At 39.4% G+C, this 22,151-nt stretch overlaps 1 protein-coding gene across 1 annotated transcript in view; it reads left to right on the top strand.

The window, feature by feature from the left end:
- stx1b (syntaxin 1B) overlaps positions 1 to 21,323 on the top strand; it is a 38,585-nt gene extending 17,262 nt beyond the window's left edge. Inside the window, exons 2-10 of the mRNA XM_034298363.2 lie at positions 279 to 353; positions 7,176 to 7,275; positions 11,816 to 11,890; positions 12,109 to 12,182; positions 15,261 to 15,369; positions 15,456 to 15,529; positions 15,903 to 16,040; positions 16,132 to 16,242; positions 16,692 to 21,323. Of these exons, the coding sequence (XP_034154254.1) occupies positions 279 to 353; positions 7,176 to 7,275; positions 11,816 to 11,890; positions 12,109 to 12,182; positions 15,261 to 15,369; positions 15,456 to 15,529; positions 15,903 to 16,040; positions 16,132 to 16,242; positions 16,692 to 16,772 (837 nt within the window). The 3' untranslated portion in view covers positions 16,773 to 21,323. The remainder of the gene's footprint in view (positions 1 to 278; positions 354 to 7,175; positions 7,276 to 11,815; positions 11,891 to 12,108; positions 12,183 to 15,260; positions 15,370 to 15,455; positions 15,530 to 15,902; positions 16,041 to 16,131; positions 16,243 to 16,691) is intronic.
- The last annotated feature ends 828 nt before the right edge of the window (positions 21,324 to 22,151 follow it).

Genomic DNA, 22,151 nt, shown 5'->3' with positions numbered 1-22,151 from the left:
GCACTATATAGTGAATAGGGTGTGTGGATTGGGACGCGCCCACAGTGGACTGATGATGATGGTGTTTATGTGCACTATATAGTGAATAGGGTGTGTGGATTGGGACGCGCCCACAGTGGACTGATGATGATGATGATATGGGCTATATGTTAAAGCTAATAAATAGATTTTTTTTTTCTAGTAAAGTGAGTTTAATGAGTGTGTGTGTGTGTGTGTGTGTGTGCGTGTGATCGGTGTGTGTAATAAGTGTGTAACTGTTGATTTTTGTGCGTTTGCAGGCTAAGGACAGTGATGATGATGAGGAAGTCGTTCACATCGACCGGGGAAACTTTATGGATGAGTTCTTCGAGCAGGTAATTAATCATTAATACACTTATTATAAATATTCAACAAACAAACAAACAAATAAAAACACGTCTCAGTAACTTCAGGAAGAGGAAGTGTTAGAAACCCACGCTGCTGTCTGTAGGGAATACACCAGAGTGCCCTACAGGCACCACAGTGCATTCTGGGTATTCTGTAGACATCATTTGACAGTGAACCTGTCCCAGTGCATTGTGGGAATTTAACTGTGGGAGTGTTTTGGAAATTTGCCACTACTGCTACAACATAGTGAGCAGACAGGACGGAGACACCACACAGGTGTGTGTGTGTGTGTGTGTGTGTGTGTGTGAGAGAGAGACAGCAGCTCACTGATGTGTGTTGTGTTGTGTTGTGTTGTGTTGTGTTGTGTTGTGTTGTCAGGAAGCAGATCTTCATGTCGAAATAAATCATCAGTGTTTGTTTGTTGCATTATTTGATCCCATCACATCACAGCAATGCGCCCCCTGCGGGATCTGTGTGTGTATTACACTATACACTACTATACACAACTATACACACTATACACTACTATACACACTATACACAACTATACACAACTATACACACTATACACTACTATACACACTATACACACTAATATACACTACTATACACACTATACACACTATACACTACTATACACACTATACACACAACTATACACTACTATACACACTATACACTACTATACACACTATACACACTATACACTACTATACACACTATACACACTACTATACACTACTATACACACTATACACAACTATACACACTATACACTACTATACACACTACTATACACACTATACGCTATACACTAATATATACACTATACACACTACTATACACACTATACACACTACTATACACTACTATACACACTATACACAACTATACACACTATACACTACTATACACACTAATATACACACTATACGCTATACACTAATATATACACTATACACTAATATACACAGTATACACTGATATAAAGACTATACACACTACTATACACACTATACACACTATACACTACTATACACACTATACACACTACTATACACTAATATACACACTATACACACTATACACTACTATACACACTAATATACACACTATACACAACTATACACACTATACACTACTATACACACTAATATACACACTATACGCTATACACTAATATATACACTATACACTAATATACACAGTATACACTGATATAAAGACTATACACACTACTATACACACTATACACACTACTATACACTACTATACACACTATACACAACTATACACACTATACACTACTATACACACTAATATACACACTATACGCTATACACTAATATATACACTATACACTAATATACACAGTATACACTGATATAAAGACTATACACACTACTATACACACTATACACACTATACACACTATATACTACTATACACATTAATATACACACTATACGCTATACACTAATATATACACTATACACTAATATACACAGTATACACTGATATAAAGACTATACACACTACTATACACACTATACACAACTATACACACTGTACACTACTATACACATTAATATACACACTATACGCTATACACTAATATATACACTATACACTAATATACACAGTATACACTGATATAAAGACTATACACACTACTATACACACTATACACTACTATACACACTATACACACTACTATACACTACTATACACACTATACACTACTATACACTACTATACACACTACTATACACACTATACACTACTATACACACTATACACACTATACACTACTATACACTACTATACACACTAATATACACACTATACACACTATACACACTATACGCTATACACTACTATATACACTATACACTAATATACACAGTATACACTGATATAAAGACTATACACACTACTATACACTAGTATACACTACTATACACACTATACACACTACTATACACTACTATACACACTATACACTACTATACACACTAATATACACATTATACGCTATACACTACTATATACACTATACACTAATATACACAGTATACACTGATATAAAGACTATACACACTACTATACACTACTATACACACTATACACACTATACACTACTATACACACTATACACACTACTATACACACTATACACAACTATACACACTATACACACTACTATACACTACTATACACACTGTACACTACTATACACACTAATATACACACTATACGCTATACACTAATATATACACTATACACTAATATACACACTATACACTGATATAAAGACTATACACACTACTATACACACTATACACACTACTATACACTACTATACACACTATACACAACTATACACACTATACACTACTATACACACTAATATACACACTATACGCTATACACTAATATATACACTATACACTAATATACACAGTATACACTGATATAAAGACTATACACACTACTATACACACTATACACACTACTATACACACTATACACACTATACACTACTATACACACTATACACACTACTATACACTACTATACACACTATACACTACTATACACTACTATACACACTATACACTACTATACACACTATACACACTATACACTACTATACACTACTATACACACTAATATACACACTATACACACTATACACTACTATACACACTATACACACTATACACACTATACGCTATACACTAATATATACACTATACACTAATATACACAGTATACACTGATATAAAGACTATACACACTACTATACACTACTATACACACTAATATACACACTATACACACTATACACACTATACGCTATACACTAATATATACACTATACACTAATATACACAGTATACACTGATATAAAGACTATACACACTACTATACACTAGTATACACTACTATACACACTATACACACTACTATACACTACTATACACACTATACACTACTATACACATTAATATACACATTATACGCTATACACTAATATATACACTATACACTAATATACACAGTATACACTGATATAAAGACTATACACACTACTATACACACTATACACACTATACACACTACTATACACATTAATATACACATTATACGCTATACACTAATATATACACTATACACTAATATACACAGTATACACTGATATAAAGACTATACACACTACTATACAGTAGTATACACTACTATACACACTATACACACTACTATACACACTATACACACTATACACTACTATACACACTATACACACTATACACTAATATACACACTATACACACTATACACTAATATACACACTATACACACTACTATACACACTATACACAACTATACACACTATACACTACTATACACACTATACACACTACTATATACTACTATACACACTATACACTACTATACACACTAATATACACACTATACGCTATACACTAATATATACACTATACACTGATATAAAGACTATACACACTACTATACACTAGTATACACACAACTATACTCTACTATACACACTATACACACAACTATACACAACTATACGGTCTTTACACACACTAAGGCACCAAACCCCCAACTGCTCCCTGGGCGCTGCAGCAAAAAAAGGCTGCCCACTGCTCCGGGTGTGTGTTCACGGTGTGTGTGTTTTCACTACTGTGTGTGTGCACTTGGATGGGTTAAATGCAGAGCACAAATTCCGAGTATGGGTCACCACACTTGGCCACAAGTCACTTCACTTCACTTCACTTACTATACACACTGTACACACTATACACACAGCAGCGAACAGCAGTGACTCCTCCCCTTTTCATGCGTATAGCAGTGACTCCTCCCCTTTTCATGCGAACAGCAGTGACTCCTCCCCTTTCCATGCGTATAGCAGTGACTCCTCCCCTTTTCATGCGGATAGCAGTGACTCCTCCCCTTTTCATACGTATAGCAGTGACTCCTCCCCTTTTCATACGTATAGCAGTGACTCCTCCCCTTTTCAAGTGGATAGCAGTGACTCCTCACCTTTTCAAGTGGATAGCAGTGACTCCTCCCCTTTTCATGCGTATAGCAGTGACTCCTCCCCTTTTCAGGTGGATAGCAGTGACTCCTCCCCTTTTCAAGTGGATAGCAGTGACTCCTCCCCTTTTCAAGTGGATAGCAGTGACCCCTCCCCTTTTCATGCGTATAGCAGTGACTCCTCCCCTTTTCAAGTGGATAGCAGTGACTCCTCACCTTTTCAAGTGGATAGCAGTGACTCCTTCCCTTTTCATGCGTATTGCAGTGACTCCTCCCCTTTTCAAGTGGATAGCAGTGACTCCTCCCCTTTTCATGCGGATAGCAGTGACTCCTCCCCTTTTCAGGTGGACGGCAGAAACTCCTCTGTCCTCCAGCAACCGCTCCAGCACCACACTTCTCCGTCACTCCTCCCTCCTGGGTTTCGCCACCAATGTAGCAAACTTCACTGATGGGCAAGGAGGAGGCGGGAACCGAGTGAACTCAAACATAAAGTTGAATAATAAACAGAACTAAAACAGAAACAAATGTAGCACCAACATAAGACACGCGTGCATCTTTCTCCCTCTCCCTCAGGCGTTTCAGCCTCTCCTTTAATACTCTCTCCCACCGATTAGACAACTCAGGCGTGCGTCCTCACAGCCTGGCCCCTCCCTCCTCCTCGTCACAGTCACCATTTACATTTACAAACTGATAACGATCAGTCAAATAAGACCTGAGCCAGGAAAGGGCTGTTCCCTTAATGCCTACTACATTTTCTAGTCTATTGAGGAGAATAACATGATCAATGGTATCAAAAGCTGCACTAAGGTCAAGCAACACAAGCAAGGAGACACAACCCTGATCAGAGGCCAGTAGTAGGTCATTTACCACTTTAACCAGCGCTGTCTCTGTGCTATGATGAGGCCTAAATCCTGACTGATACATTTCATGAATGTTATTCCTATGTAAGTATGAGCATAGCTGCTGTGCTACAACCTTTTCTAGGACCTTGGAGATAACCACTATACACACTACTATACACAATATACACAATACTACACACAATATACACACTACTATACACAATATACACACTGTACACACTGTACACCACTATACACACTACTATACACAATATACACAATACTACACACAATATACACACTACTATACACAATACTACACACAATATACACACTACTATACACACTGTACACAATATACACAATACTACACACAATATACACTACTACACACAATATACACTACTACACACTACTATACACAATATACACACTATACACACTGTACACCACTAAACACACTACTATACACAATATACACACTACTACACACAATATACACACTACTACACACAATATACACAATATACACACTACACACAATATACACACTACTATACACAATATACACACTGTACACACAATATACACACTGTACACACTACTATACACACTACTATACACAATATACACACAACACACACTGTACACCACTATACACACCACTATACACACTACTATACACACTACTATACACAATATACACACTGTACACACTACTATACACACTACTATACACAATATACACACAACACACACTGTACACCACTATACACTCTACTATACACACTACTATACACAGTATACACTACTACACACAATATACACACTACTATACACAATATACACACTACACACACTGTACACCACTATACACAATATACACACTACTATACTCAATATACACACTATACACACTACTATACACAATATACACAATATACACACTTCTATACACAATATACACACTACTATACACAATATACACACTATACACACTGTACACCACTATACACACTACTATACACACTACTGTACACACTATACACAATATACACCAATTTGCACACTACTATACACACTGTACACGCTGTACAAACTATACACACTATACGCACTATGTATACTGTGTTGAGTTATTGTGTGGTGCGTTGAGTTGTTGTACGGTGTGTTGAGTTGTTGTGTGGTGTGTTGAGTTGTTGTGTGTTGTGTTCAGTTGTTGTACGGTGTGTTGAGTTGTTGTGTGGTGTGTTGAGTTGTTGTACGGTGTGATGAGTTGTTGTGTGGTGTGTTGAGTTGTTGTGTGGTGTGTTCAGTTGTTGTGTGGTGTGTTGAGTTGTTGCGTGGTGTTTTGAGTTGTTGCGTGGTGTTTTGAGTTGTTGTGTGGTGTGTTCAGTTGTTGTGTGGTGTGTTGAGTTGTTGTGTGGTGTGTTGAGTTGTTGTGTGGTGTGTTCAGTTGTTGTACGGTGTGTTGAGTTGTTGTGTGGTGTGTTCAGTTGTTGTGTGGTGTGTTCAGTTGTTGTGTGGTGTGTTGAGTTGTTGTGTGGTGTGTTCAGTTGTTGTACGGTGTTTTGAGTTGTTGTGTGGTGTGTTGAGTTGTTGTGCGGTGTGTTCAGTTGTTGTACGGTGTGTTGAGTTGTTGTGTGGTGTGTTCAGTTGTTGTGTGGTGTGTTCAGTTGTTGTGTGGTGTGTTCAGTTGTTGTACGGTGTGTTGAGTTGTTGTGTGGTGTGTACATTCGCTGAGATTAATAATAAAATAATTCTCTTTCCCCAAATATGAATCATGTTCCAGAGATAATCACAGCACTAACACACACAGCACAGATATTAGTGTGACCATGTGTTTAAATGTGTGTGTGTGTGTGTGTGCGTGTGTGTGTGTGATGTTGCGGTGTGCAGGTGGAGGAGATCCGCGGCTGCATCGAGAAGCTGTCGGAGGACGTGGAGCAGGTGAAGAAACAGCACAGCGCCATACTGGCAGCTCCCAATCCTGACGAAAGTGAGTGAGAATGCAGGAAGTTCTCTCCTCTCACCTGCAGCCACATATTCAACACTCACACACTTCCCCTTAAAAACGAGGACGCCTACGCAGTCAGCTTTTATAAACAGGACCCAATCAGAAGGCAGCATGCAGACGATGTCTCTGTGAGCGTCCCTCTCTGAGCGTGTCTTCTAGCGAACTGATTATCTGTTTGTAGCCCAAACACTCAGATGATGAAGGTGGTGTGACTGTAATTATTGGCCCCCACATCCAACATGCACAGTCAGGTCCATGAACATTTGGACATTGACATATTTATTGTAATTTCAGCTTTCTACCAGCATACAGGAGTTTAAATTAAATACTGACTATTCCAGAACAATCAGAAATTACATTTTTAACACTTGGTTCCAAATCTTCTGGAGTAAATGACGGCCTGAAGTCTGGATCCCACAGACATCACCAGACGCTGGGTCTCCTCCCTGGTGAAGCTCTGCCAGGTCTTTACTGCAGCCGTCTTCACTTCCTGTTTCTTCTCATGGTGTTTTGTTTTCACTTTTACCTTCAGCGAGTGAAATGCAGCTCAGTTGGATTCAGCTCAGCTGATTGACTCGGCCATTGCAGAACACTCCACTTCTTTACCTTAAATAATCATTGGGTTGCTTTTGAAGTACGCTTCAGGTCATTGTCCATCTGCACTGTGAAGCTCCATCCACTGAGTGTTGAAGCATTTGTGTGAATGTGAGCAGATAATATCTCCATGTACACTTCAGAATTCATCCTGCTGCTTCAGTCAGCAGTCACATCATCAATAAACACAAGAGAACCAGTTCCACTGGCAGCCGTACACGCCCACGCCCATGTCCACGCCCACACCCATGTCCACGCCCACACCCATGTCCACACCCACACCCACGCCCTCACCCACACCCATGTCCACACCCACACCCACGCCCACACCCACACCCATGCCCACGCCCATGTCCACGCCCACACCCATGTCCACACCCACACCCATGTCCACACCCACGCCCTCACCCACACCCATGTCCACGCCCACACCCACGCCCACGCCCATGCCCACACCCACGCCCACGCCCATGTCCACACCCATGTCCACGCCCTCACCCACACCCATGTCCACGCCCACACCCAAACCCACGCCCACACCCACGTCCACGCCCACGCCCATGTCCACGCCCACGCCCATGCCCACACCCACGCCCTCACCCACACCCATGTCCACGCCCACGCCCATGCCCACACCCACGCTCACACCCACACCCACGCCCACACCCATGTCCACGCCCACGCCCACATCCATGTCCACGCCCACACCCAAACCCACATCCACACCTATGTCCACGCCCAAACCCACGCCCACACCCATGCCCACGCCCACACCCACGCTCACACCCATGCCCACACCCACACCCACGCCCACACCCACGCCGGGAGATGAGGTGGTACCCTTCAGATCATGAACAGTTCCTTCCCTTCTCCATTCATCATTCATCATCATCCATCATTCTGCTACAAGTTCATCTTTATCTCATCTCTCCATAGGATGTTGTTCCAGAACTGTACGAGTTTTTTGTCAGAGGTTTTTGGCACACATTATTCTGGTCTTCCTGTTTTTGAGGCTTACCCATGGGTTACATCTTTTGGTAAAGCCTCTGCATTTACTGTGGTGAAGTCTTCTATTGGTTGTTGACTTTGACACAGATACGCCGACCTCCTGGAGTGTGTTCTTCATCTGATGGGTTTGTTTTGATTTTTCAGCCCAATGATAACTCGGTTCACTGGCAGCTCTTTGGACTTCATATTGAGCAACAGCTTCTAAAAGCAAATGCCACACTTTAATCAACTGTAGACCTTTTATCTGCTTACCTGTGTGTGAAACAGTGGGGGAATAACACACACCTGGCCATGGAACAGCTGAGCAGAAAGTCTGCACTTTGCTAAAATAGCAATAACTTCATCAATGTCCAAATATTGATGGATCTTACTGTGTATGAGGTGATGAGGATAAAGGGGCGTGTCAGAGGATAGGAAATGTTCCTTAACTGTGTTTTATTTTGTACCTCTGTTTTATTGATTCATTTTACTTCTCCTCTGTCCTTTACTTCTGTTCTGCTTCTCTTACTGTTTAGATTTAATTGTTTTCAAGAATTCTACACTTTTATTTTCTGTTGCATGCTGTTTACGTCACTAGTGGCCCGAAACCACACACTGAATCCTGCTGATGTGTGGCGTGATTCAGTTTCGAATCACGAGTGTGTGTTTGTGTGTGTGTGTGTGTGTAGTGGTTACAATCCTGACAGTATATGTGTGTGTGTGTTTTTTTGGTGGTTATGATCCTGACAGTGTGTGTTTGTGCGTGTGTGGTGATTATGGTCCTGACAGTATGAGTGAGTGTGTTTGTGTATGTGTGTGTGTGTGTGTGTGAGGTGGTTATGGTCCTGACAGTACGAGTGTGTGTGTGTGTGTGTGTGTGTGTGTGTGAGGTGGTTATGGTCCTGACAGTACGAGTGTGTGTGTGTGTGTGTGTGTGTGTGTGTGTGTGAGGTGGTTATGGTCCTGACAGTACGAGTGTGTGTGTGTGTGTGTGTGTGTGTGGTTACAGTATTGACTCACTGCATGCTTGTTTTTATTTTATTTTTATTGTTTATTTTTTTGTTTTCCCCATTTTTTCTTCCTCTTTTCCTTCTTTTCCTTTTTGCTGCATACTGCATGAAGAACACAGAGTGAGTGACACCATTACTATAAACACACACACTACACACTCTACACACTCTACACACACTCTACTGTATATGTATATATCACACACTCACCGTCCACTTTATTAGGAACTGCACATTCATTCAGTTCTCTAATCAGCCAATCAAGTGGCAGCAGCACAATGCATAATATCATACAGATACAGGTGAAGAGCTTCAGTTAATGTTCACATCAAACATCAGAATGAAGAAAAAGTGTGATCTCGGTGACTTTAACCGTGGCATGGCTGTTGGTACCAGAGGGGCTGGTTTCAGAAACTGCTGATCTTCTGGAATTTTCACACACAACAGTCTCTAGAGTTTACACAGAATGGTGCGAAACACAAAAACATCCTGTGAGCGGAGGATCTGCAGGCTGAAACACCTTGCTGATGAGAGATCAGAAGATAATGGCCAGACCAGTCAGAGCTGACAGGAAGTCTACAGTCACTCATATAATCACTCTTTACATCTGTGGTGAGCAGAAAAACATCTCAGCATGCACAACACATAAAACCTTCAGGTGGATAAGTTAAACAGCAGAAGACCACATCAGGTTCCTCTCCTGTCAGCCAAGAACAGGAATCTGAGGCCATCATGAGCTCAGACTCACCCACACTGGACAGCTGAAGATTAGAAAAAAATCACCTGGTCTTTTTCCAGTCATTGCACAAACATTGGTCATAGTCAGTATAACAACATGGAATGTCCTGAAAAAGAAAGAATCCACTGGTGTACTAACAACCAGACGTGGAACAAGTCGGCCGAGGAAAACAACAGCAGCTGATGACAGAAACATTGTGAGAGCTGTGAAGAAAAACCCAAAAACAACAGTCAGTGACATCAACAACCTCCACAGGGCAGGAGTGAAGACTTCAAGAGCAGAACTACAGAGGCCATACCACAAGATGCAAACCTCTCATCAGCAGTAAGAATCAGAAGACCAGATTGGAAATCACAGAGAAATACAGAGATGAATTCATGGAGCTCATGATGGTAGCAGCAGAATGAATTCAGAAGTCTACAGAAACATTCTGTCTGACAATTTACAGAGAAATGCATCCAATCTAATTAGGAGGAACTTCATCATGCAGCAAGACAACGACCCAAAACACACTGCAACACAACAAAGCACTTCATCAGGGGGAAAGTGGAAGGTTTTAGACTGGCCAAGTCCATCAGCAGACCTTAACCCAACTGAGCAGCATTTCACCTCCTGAAGAGGAGACTGAATGGAGAAACCCCCCAAAACTAACAACAACTGAAAGAAGCTGCGCTACGAGCCTGGAAAAGCATCACAGAAGAAGAAATCAACAGTTTGGTGATGTCAGTGGATCACCGGCTTCATGCAGTTATTACAAGCAAATATTAAGTGTTATTTACTTTAAGATCTGTTCCAATACTTTTGCTCACCTAAAAATTGGGTGGTTCTGCCACTAAAGGTGCCATGTTCTACGTTGTTTAACACGTCTAGATGTAAATATCAGGAAATGAAAGCTGACTTTCTTATCTATCGTCTCATATTCATCTTCTGATCTCAAACCCAAATGTCTTCAGCGGAGAGCGAAAACAAAAGAACTGGTCTTGCTGTTCCAATACTTTTGGAGGGAACTGTGTATATGTAATATGTATATAATTATATTACATGATGTTAAATATTGTGTGACATAATACATGTTAATGTAATATTTGCTTTTTGCATGCATGTAATAAACTGTAAATAAACAAGTGTGGAGCTTCACAACATAGAAACCTGTCTAACCCTCCTGTCTGTCTGTCTGTCTGTCCTTAATCAGAAACCAAGCAGGAGTTGGAGGATCTCACAGCTGACATTAAGAAGACAGCCAATAAAGTACGCTTAAAATTAAAAGGTAATGTTTACTTTATTAGCATCATCATCAGTGTAGCGTTGCTTTAATAAATATAGTTTAAACATTCTAAAAAAGAAACCTTGTGTGCTGGTTTGGGCCATGCCGGTCATTTTTCAACTCATCCTACTTTATGCATCTTCATTTTCATTTCTATTTATCAATCTTATTATTGGGATTTTTTTTTTCCATTTTAACTGGTTTGAATTTTTTTCCCTTAGCAATTGAGCAAAGCATTGAACAGGAGGAGGTGATGAACAGATCATCAGCAGACCTGCGGATCCGCAAGACACAGGTGAGGAAGTGTAAATAATGTTAAAGAAACAGACGAACAAGTGTAAAAACCCAAGTGAGGAAGTATAAAGTATGTAAAATCACAGATGAGGAAGTGTAAATGATGTAAAAACACAAGTGAGGAAGTGTAAAGAATGTAAAAATCACAGATGAGGAAGTGTAAAGAATGTAAAAATCACAGATGAGGAAGTGTAAATGATGTAAAAACACAAGTGAGGAAGTGTAAATGATGTAAAAACAAAAGTGAGGAAGTGTAAATGATGTAAAAACACAAGTAAGGAAGTGTAAATGATGTAAAAACACAAGTAAGGCAGTGTAAATGATGTAAAAACACAAGTGAGGAAGTGTAATTGATGTAAAAACACAAGTAAGGAAGTGTAAATGATGTAAAAACACAAGTGAGGAAGTGTAAAGAATGTAAAAATCACAGATGAGGAAGTGTAAAGAATGTAAAAATCACAGATGAGGAAGTGTAAATGATGTAAAAACACAAGTGAGGAAGTGTAAATGATGTAAAAACAAAAGTGAGGAAGTGTAAATGATGTAAAAACACAAGTAAGGAAGTGTAAATGATGTAAAAACACAAGTAAGGAAGTGTAAATGATGTAAAAACACAAGTGAGGAAGTGTAATTGATGTAAAAACACAAGTGAGGAAGTGTAAATGATGTAAAAACACAAGTGAGGAAGTGTAAATGATGTAAAAACACGAGTGAGGAAGTGTAAATGATGTAAAAACACAAGTAAGGAAGTGTAAATGATGTAAAAACACAAGTGAGGAAGTGTAAATGATGTAAAAACACGAGTGAGGAAGTGTAAATGATGTAAAAACACAAGTGAGGAAGTGTAAATGACATAAAAACACAAGTGAGGAAGTGTAAATGACGTAAAAACCCAAGTAAGGAAGTGTAAATGACGTAAAAACACGAGTGAGGAAGTGTAAATGATGTAAAAACCCAAGTGAGGAAGTGTAAATGATGTAAAAACACGAGTGAGGAAGTGTAAATGATGTAAAAATACAAGTGAGGAAGTGTAATTGATGTAAAAACACAAGTGAGGAAGTGTAATTGATGTAAAAACACAAGTAAGGAAGTGTAAATGATGTAAAAACACAAGTAAGGAAGTGTAAATGATGTAAAAACACAAGTGAGGAAGTGTAATTGATGTAAAAACACAAGTAAGGAAGTGTAAATGATGTAAAAACACAAGTACGGAAGTGTAAATGATGTAAAAACACAAGTGAGGAAGTGTAAATGATGTAAAAACACAAGTACGGAAGTGTAAATGATGTAAAAACACAAGTACGGAAGTGTAAATGATGTAAAAACACGAGTGAGGAAGTGTAAATGATGTAAAAACACGAGTGAGGAAGTGTAAATGATGTAAAAACACAAGTACGGAAGTGTAAATGATGTAAAAACACGAGTGAGGAAGTGTAAATGATGTAAAAACACGAGTGAGGAAGTGTAAATGATGTAAAAACACGAGTGAGGAAGTGTAAATGATGTAAAAACACGAGTGAGGAAGTGTAAATGATGTAAAAACAGATGAGGAAGTGTAAATGATGTAAAAACACGAGTGAGGAAGTGTAAATGATGTAAAAACAGATGAGGAAGTGTAAAGAATGTAAAATCGCAGATGAGGAAGTGTAAATGAGATGAAAACAAATAATGGAGTTTATCACTGTACTTGAGCACTGACTGCATGATTTGTTGATTTTACATCTCTTTAAGCTTTAATCACATTAAAATTAGCCATGAAATTAAATTAAATGATGAAGTAAAAAATGTGCAGTTTATTGATGCTAGCTGTGTTTTTAGCTCCCAGTGTAACACCAGTTCAGTGATGAAACTGTTTAACTGGTGCACTAAAGGAAACTTCCAGTACCTTTAATGTTGTAATTTGCAGTTGTAAATGAAGAACTGAATGTGATTTAATGAAGTAACTCAGAGTCAGATGTAAACGCTGAAGGCAGACGTGCTTCAGTCTGAATGGTCTCGATGCTGCAGGCCATTTTTAGATCTTTATTCTCTGCGGTGAGGAGGCTGCGACTTTCAGATCCCACATGATTACATAACACAGTGCGATAGAAGTTTCTGTAGAGGCAAGCGAGGATTAGAAATGTTTTTATTCTGCTTCAGTGTTTCATTCACACACACACACACTGAATTCATACTCACTGATCACTGATGTTCATAAGCAGTTATTCAGTTGTGAAGGCGACTACATACAACAAGAATACACGCTGACATTCCACATTAAAACTCGAGTCCTGAATGAAAATTTATCACATCCGGAGAGTGAGACTGTGTTTCTTCTCAGTGAGTTTTTACCTCAGCAGCAGCAGCAGCACAGTGTCAGTCATGACCCAAACCCTGACCAAGTGCCAAATATGCAGATAATGCAGCAGTGTGTGATTTGGGACACAGCCACAGTGGGCTTCATTATAGTCAGGCTCTCTTTAGCTCCCTCTGATGGCCAGAAGTGGAATTAACCGAAAGATTATAATTTCTGCCACTGCAGCAGATGCAGAAGTCGAGACTCAGATTTAGAGTTAGCTCAATAATTTACCTACAGACATCAATTCATACTTAGCGTATTATTATTATTATTAATAATATTAATATATAAATTTCTGTTGTTATATTTAAATGTATAAATCTGACCGGATCACACTGTTTAAACGTGCAGTGTGTTGAGTGCAGTATCTTAAATGCTTTACTGTCTTAACTGAACAGATCTGATCATTTATACTAATATTTATATCCTTTTTATATTTTTTATCCCTTACTCCTTTTTATTTTATTCATATGCACCAGTAGGTGCATCTGTCTATTTATCTATTTATCTATCTATCTATCTAAAAATCTTAATAAAAGTTTCACATGAAGATGCTGAGAGATGTTTTAATTAAACTTTGTGCATGAATGTTCTCTACACACTCCTCCACTGTAACCCGTTTAACCTCCATATTCTTCCTGCTTTCTAAAATGCTAGTTTGCATGTTAGCTGGTTTGCTGCATTGCTAGCTGGTGCGTTATCCTGTTAGCTATAAGCCAGTGTGCTTGTTTCTCGTCTCAGCATTCCACCCTGTCACGCAAGTTTGTGGAGGTGATGACCGAGTACAACACGACGCAGTCCAAATACAGAGATCGCTGCAAAGACCGCATTCAGAGACAGCTGGAGATCAGTGAGTCTCACACGCGTACACACGTTTTAGCTTCAGCCAGCACACTGACGGTACGTTTTTTAATGATTTCTTTACACGTCCATCAGCTGGAAGAACGACCACCAATGAGGAGCTGGAGGACATGCTGGAGAGCGGGAAACTCGCCGTCTTCACCGATGATGTAAGCAAGATGGCCGCTGTGCTGTAACTCACAGCGAAACCTAAACCTCGAGCTCACTGTGTGCTTCACATGCTGAAGTTTTCCTAAAGTTAATGTGAAACTGAAATTTTATTTGATTTTCAACTCTTTAAAAAGTAATTTATCGTATTTTACTGATGTTTAATGGCATCACGTCAGTATAGTTTAACGGTAACGATAGAACCAGGTTACATATTCATGGCGTACAGTCGCACTGATGTATCGCCAGGCCGCTGATAAACAGCTTCACCTCTCCTCAGGTGTTCATTATCAGTGAGCGCTCTGTAAACTAAAGCTCGGTCTGGTATTATTTTTATCTGTAAGTAAAACGCTGGCTGTTTTACCCGCTCTGCAGATTAAAATGGACTCCCAGATGACCAAGCAGGCCCTGAACGAGATCGAAACTCGTCACACAGAGATCATCAAACTGGAGAACAGCATCCGCGAGCTGCACGACATGTTTGTGGACATGGCCATGCTGGTGGAGAGCCAGGTACGAGTGACATCACACGCCGTGATGCGACACTGGATAAAAGGAGTGTATGTAAAACATGCTAATATAAACTGTGTGTGTGTGTTTTCAGGGAGAGATGATTGACAGAATCGAGTATAACGTGGAACATTCGGTGGATTACGTAGAGCGAGCTGTTTCCGACACCAAGAAGGCCGTTAAATACCAGAGTCAGGCGCGCAAGGTAACACTGTAACAACAGTTACGCTGTAATGACTGTTACGCTGCAATGACCGTTACGTTGTAATGACCGTTACGTTGTAATGACTGTTACTTTGTAATGACCGTTACGTTGTAATGACTGTTACTTTGTAATGACCGTTACGTTGTAATGACTGTTACTTTGTAATGCATGCTACGTTGTAATGTTATGCTGCAATGACTGTTACGCTGTAATGACTGTTACATTGTAATGACGTTGTAATGACTGTTACATTGTAATGACGTTGTAATGACTGTTACGTTGTAATGACTGTTACGCTGTAATAGCTGTAGAATAGCTGTTACTCACTGTGTTCCAAATGACTTGTTCCGGTTACAGAAACTACTTTCAGCCTCCAGCTAAAGAGAGACGCCTGAGACATTGCAGTGTGAAACACTCATCAGTGTGTGTGTGTGTTTGTGTTTCTGCAGAAGAAGATCATGATCATCATCTGCTGCGTAATCTTGGGCGTGGTCTTGGCGTCCACTATCGGAGGAACTCTGGGCTTCTAGAGTCACCGAGCGCAGACGAAGAGGAGCAAACACACCAGACATATATATCACACCGCTAGGAGATACAGAAACTCCTGTCGGGTTATAAATCACATAAAAACAAAAACACACCAAAAAAAACAAAAGTATAACTAGTGGATTAAATCATATATGAGAAGAGAAGGGATCGAATAAATCAATAAACGTTCTATTTACACACACTGTACATGTAAATGTATTGAAAAGGAGAAACAGCACATGGGTTTAAAAACCTGTACAAATATAATGCTCTTCATTTGCTTCTTCTTTTTTCTTTTTTTAAGTTTTTTTTTTCTTTTTTTTTTTGTTTGTTTGGAAGCATTTAATTTTTGGGGGTGTTTATTCCAGGACAGCGCCATCGGCTGTGTTTCGTCAGAACGTTCAGCTCGTGCACTTCCTCTCGAGGGTATGTCAGAAAATGAAACTCAGTAACGGTCTTGGTTTCGTCAGGAGGGACTCCATCAATCATTCTGTAAAACTCTTTCATTTCAATGAGCCAAAAAAGTCTTATAAAGATAAAGAAGAATCTTAGACATGGAGGAGTAAGCGAACGTGTCGTCATGCTAGCTCACGTTTGTAACACGCCAGTATGAGAGACGTGTGAAACTATGCAGCTTTCCTACAGAGACAAACCTGCTTCTAATATCCTTTAATGTGGAGAGTAAAAACCATTATAAATAAAAAGTAAAACTGATTCTAGGGAATGTTAACAGTTAGCATGTGACTAGATTAAAGTTTGTTAATATTCAGTGATTTATGATTTATATATGCAACACTACAGCTGCTTTATTTTTATTTGCAGAAGATTTTAACACACACTGAAATGACATCACTTTTTTTTTTTTTTACTTTTGTGCTGTTTATTAATGAAGGTTTTTTTTTTGCTTCCATCTCTGAGGAGCTTAAATTTGTTTTAAATCCTAATAACAGATTTTCGGCTGCGTCCCAAATTCTCGGCTGCGTCCTGTACTTAAAGGGAACTTATATTACTAGTAAAACACGACTGTCCTTCCACCAATCAGACGAGTGTTCGGTGTTCAAACGCTACACTCACGGACTCAGAAAATATAGGTATATAGGGGGCGTGTTTATGGGCGGAGACCACTATCAGGTGAACTATATATATATATATATATATATATATATATATATATATATATATATATATATATATCGCTGTCAGCTGTGGTTAGTTTCTGCTTCATCTTCCTCAAACCCACCATGAACTACTAAAGCCTTGCCAAAGCCCATCTCTGATTGGCTGACGCACGTATACATCAGCATAAGGTCAACTCTGGTGTGTTTTTTTAACGGATGATGGAGTGTAATGTCCATCATCACATTTTTCTCTTCTCATCAATGATCGTTATTTTGTTATTAGAAGAACAATAACAAGTCCTAGGTGTATATGAAGCTCCGCCCCCAACAGCTCCCATAACTGAAAAAGCCCCGCCCCCATATTTCATGTACAGGCACTACAAATAAGTAACAGGATGTCGCCCCTTTACGCAACCTTAAAAAAAGTCGGGAACTAGATCTGAGGAAATAAACGTTAAGGTGGCGGTGTTGGATCCGGACTTTGGGACGCAGTGATGGGGTTGAAAAACACGGCCGCCATGTTGAGTTCAGCTACGTAATATCGTAAAAATGTGATAAAATGTGAAAATTATCGCCCAGCAGATGTTTGTAAAAGCTGGAGTGCATTAGAGTCCCTCCGTTCGAAACGCGACCCTCGCTCTGCTCTATGGTGTGTATGATATTAGCGTGTGTGCGTTACTGTAATATGGTGTGTGTTATATCTCACTGCAGCATGGTTTAGTCGTGTGTGTCGAGTGTCCGATCACGTACACGTACGGGGTTCAATATGCGCGTTGTCGTCGTCGCTGTTTATTTTTACTCTTTGTCAAAAAGGCATGCAGCGTCTGATTGGTCGGTTTTTGCATGATGACTTATTGATCAAGTGTGCACTTTACAGTCTGAGAACACACACCATCACGCAGTTCAGCTTTTATCTACAAGGCTGTGATGGAGGGTTTCTTTATTACTCACACACACACACACACACACACACACACACACACACACACACCTGGTGTTAATGCTGGCGGTCAGTACGGTGTGTGAAACAGTGAGTTATGTTCTGTTTTCGTCACTTATCCTGCACACGTTTGTTTTTAAATGCAAAAAGGGAAAAAAAGGAGGGCACACGGGAACTAGGGCACTAGAAACTGTAATCGGTTGTAAGGACAGTGATGCTGCTGGTTCTGGAGGTTCCTGTAAACTGAGTTAGTTCCACTTTGTGTCTTTAGTGATCCTGCCTGTGGTGTGTGTGTGTGTGTGTGTGTGTGTGAGTGTGAGAGAGTAATAAAACCCAAAGTGTTATGCTAACTTGATAATTTACTAAGCTGCTTATTTACGAATGAATTCAGTCGTTTCGCTCGTTAGCTGGTTTACGCTTTTACAGTTTATCACAATACAATATTTTCTATTGTTGGTCCATTAGTGATGTTTAATCTCACTTTCTCTCTGCTGGAAACAATAATAATAATAATAATAATAATAATAATAATAATAATGTGGGCGCTGACCTGGATGAAAGGTTTCTCACTCTTTACAAATATATTTATATATTTATTTATTTATGTATTTATTTAATAATCATTTTTTTGTAACTGACAGATGATTTAAGTCTAATTTTTTTGAGGTTGTTGAAAAATTACACAAAAATGTAAAAAAAAAAAAAAAAACAGCATAAAAAATTTCGCTTTGTGATTTTCAGCAACCTCGAATGTTTCGCTTTTGTTTTATATCTCAGTCTTGCTTTTCAATTATTATTATTATTGTTATTTTTATTTAATTAGTTCATTGTTTGTCGATGTGTCAGTGGATTTTTCCCCACTCTGCTTTGGGGACAGTGTTTCTGCGCTCCGGTGTTTATGAAGGAGCGCAGAGGATATTTATAATATCACATATATCTCATAATCGGAAAAAAATATGAAATAAAATCCAGTGACGTTTTGTAAGGGGGAGGGGAAGATGATGATGATGATGATGATGATGGCATCGATATCAATAATCGATACTGATGAGAGTGATAAATCTGAGGAGGTTGTGTTAAAGTAATAGTAATAGTCACATTGAATATTGAATGCGTGCAATTTAGTCAAACTGAACTGGATCTTTGTGTTTGTAATTATTGTAAATAATTTAAAGAGAGATTAAAAAAAGACCTGCATGTCTATGTATAAAAACAATCTCAGCGGTTCCTGTCAAAGTTGACACTTTTGGGTTTTTTTTCCGCCCCAAGTTTCCGTCTCTCCGACTGCCTGCAGCTTTTATTTTGACATTTAAATCGTTCTGGATCAATTTGAAACGGATAGAAATATCAGGCAGTTTGTTTGAAACCAATACGCTCAGAGTTCTCCGAACGAGACTCTGAGAAATCGTGCTTCCTCCATTTCTCTCACAGGTGGAAAGAAAAGTGCAGCGGGGCCCAAAGCTCACGGTTTCTCTCTGACGCTTCGGATGAATAAATGCATTCGCTCATTTAGTGAAGAAAAGTGTGATGAGCGTGAAGTCTGTCAAGGCAATCGCAATTTTAGATTAGTGACCATAAAATACTTTGATTCTAGGCCGATAAAATGTTCTGTTCTGCAAAATATCGCAGTGTTTGATTTTAAAATATCACCAGAGTCAGATATTTTGGGAGGAGGAGAAGTCTGTCTCAGTGGAAAGGCAGAAGATTGTGCTGAGACGGCGTTCCCATCACTCCGTCAGCAGAAAGAACCGTCGCTCTGACTGAGGGATAATTTACTAGTCGTCTAATTGTATTTCTTTGTATAATAAAATGCAAGACAGTAATATCAGTACAGCGTGATCCGACATTAGGCATATTATTTTACATAAATCTGTGCAATACTCAGTAAAGGGCTTTCTAAACCACGTATAAAAGAACGAAGACCAAGTGAACGAGTGATCTGAACGCACATTCGGTGAACGAGTGAAACACTATAGACCCGCCTGCAGTTTTTTTTCCACTCTGAAAGGACGAGACGGACAACAATAATTGGGCGGGAAAAATGAATTCAGATTCAATTAAGGAGGACAATTAACAAGCTGCAACTTTGGCGGGAATCACCACGTTGTGTCCTTTTTTTTCCCTGTGTGTGTGTGTATGTGTGTGTACTGTATTGTATAAAAAGAAAAGACAGAAACATGCTATCTTTCCCTCTCTCTCTCTCTCTCAATCTCTCGCATTCTCTCTCTCTCTCGTACTACTGTTTGCTGTTCTGTTTAGTTAGTGTGACGTGCCAGTATACCCTCTTGACCTTTGACCCCTGTGCCCGCACTCTTCTCTCCCTCCCCCTCTCTCCATGGATCTTTAAGACGACGACTCTATGCAGATGCTGTCTTTTATAAGTGTGTCAAAAAATTTAAGTTTGAAAAAAAAAAAAAGAAAAAAAGAGAAACCCCGTCCAACAGACATTATGAAATGAAACAGAAAATGAATAAAGAAAAGCATTGTTCAGTGTAGTGACTGCTGTGTGTGTGTTTATTTACCTCCATCAGAGAATTTAAAATTAATAATAATAATGGTGTTAGGAAAGGAATGAAATACAGGGGAATAAAGGAAATAGAAAAGTGGAGATGGGAAGCTGTGAACTAAACCCCAGCAGAGAAGATAATCAGGAAGCAGGGAAAAGGAAACTACAAACCAACAAGGAATTATAAACAAGAAGACTGGGATTAAAAAGGAAACTAGAAATGAGAAAACCATTGAAAAATGGAATAAACAAAAGAAATCATCACTACAAACTGCTCCAGAAAGCCAGCGGGCCGTGCTGCAGCAGAAACGCAGCAACTACAGGAGAAACAACCACCAGAGGTTTTACACAGACCAGTAATTCTTAATATATCTTAATATATCTTAATATTCTTAAAAATATTTTCTGATTCCAAGAGAAGGTGGAATCCACCCCTTTCTAGATCTGTAGTCCATGTGATAGACATAACAGATGTGATGTGAGGGAATAAATACATTTCTGTGACCATAGATCTGAAAGAAAGAAAGAGAAAGAAAGAAAGATTTCTACATTTCAACATACGGTTCTTCGGCTTCAACATCAGCAGCAGCAGTCCTTCCCTTTAGGTTAGCTCTAGCATCCAAGCTGTTCACAAAGTGTGTGTGTGTGTGTGTGTGTGTCAGCCTCGAGCTCCTGCAATGCCAGTGTCAGGGTCTACATTCCTCTGGATGAGGAAACAGTCCTAACTGCAGGTGATTGTAGGAGTTTGTGATCTGACTCATTCCCAGGCTGCTGTGCAGTTCATCAGCATTACCTCCTACTTGCTTAATGGGAACCT

This window comes from Pangasianodon hypophthalmus, chromosome 23 (assembly GCF_027358585.1).
Source record: "Pangasianodon hypophthalmus isolate fPanHyp1 chromosome 23, fPanHyp1.pri, whole genome shotgun sequence".
Taxonomy (NCBI): Eukaryota; Metazoa; Chordata; class Actinopteri; order Siluriformes; family Pangasiidae; genus Pangasianodon; species Pangasianodon hypophthalmus.
The sequence above is the reverse complement of the archived record's forward strand: the minus strand, read 5'-3'. Positions and strand labels throughout refer to the sequence as shown.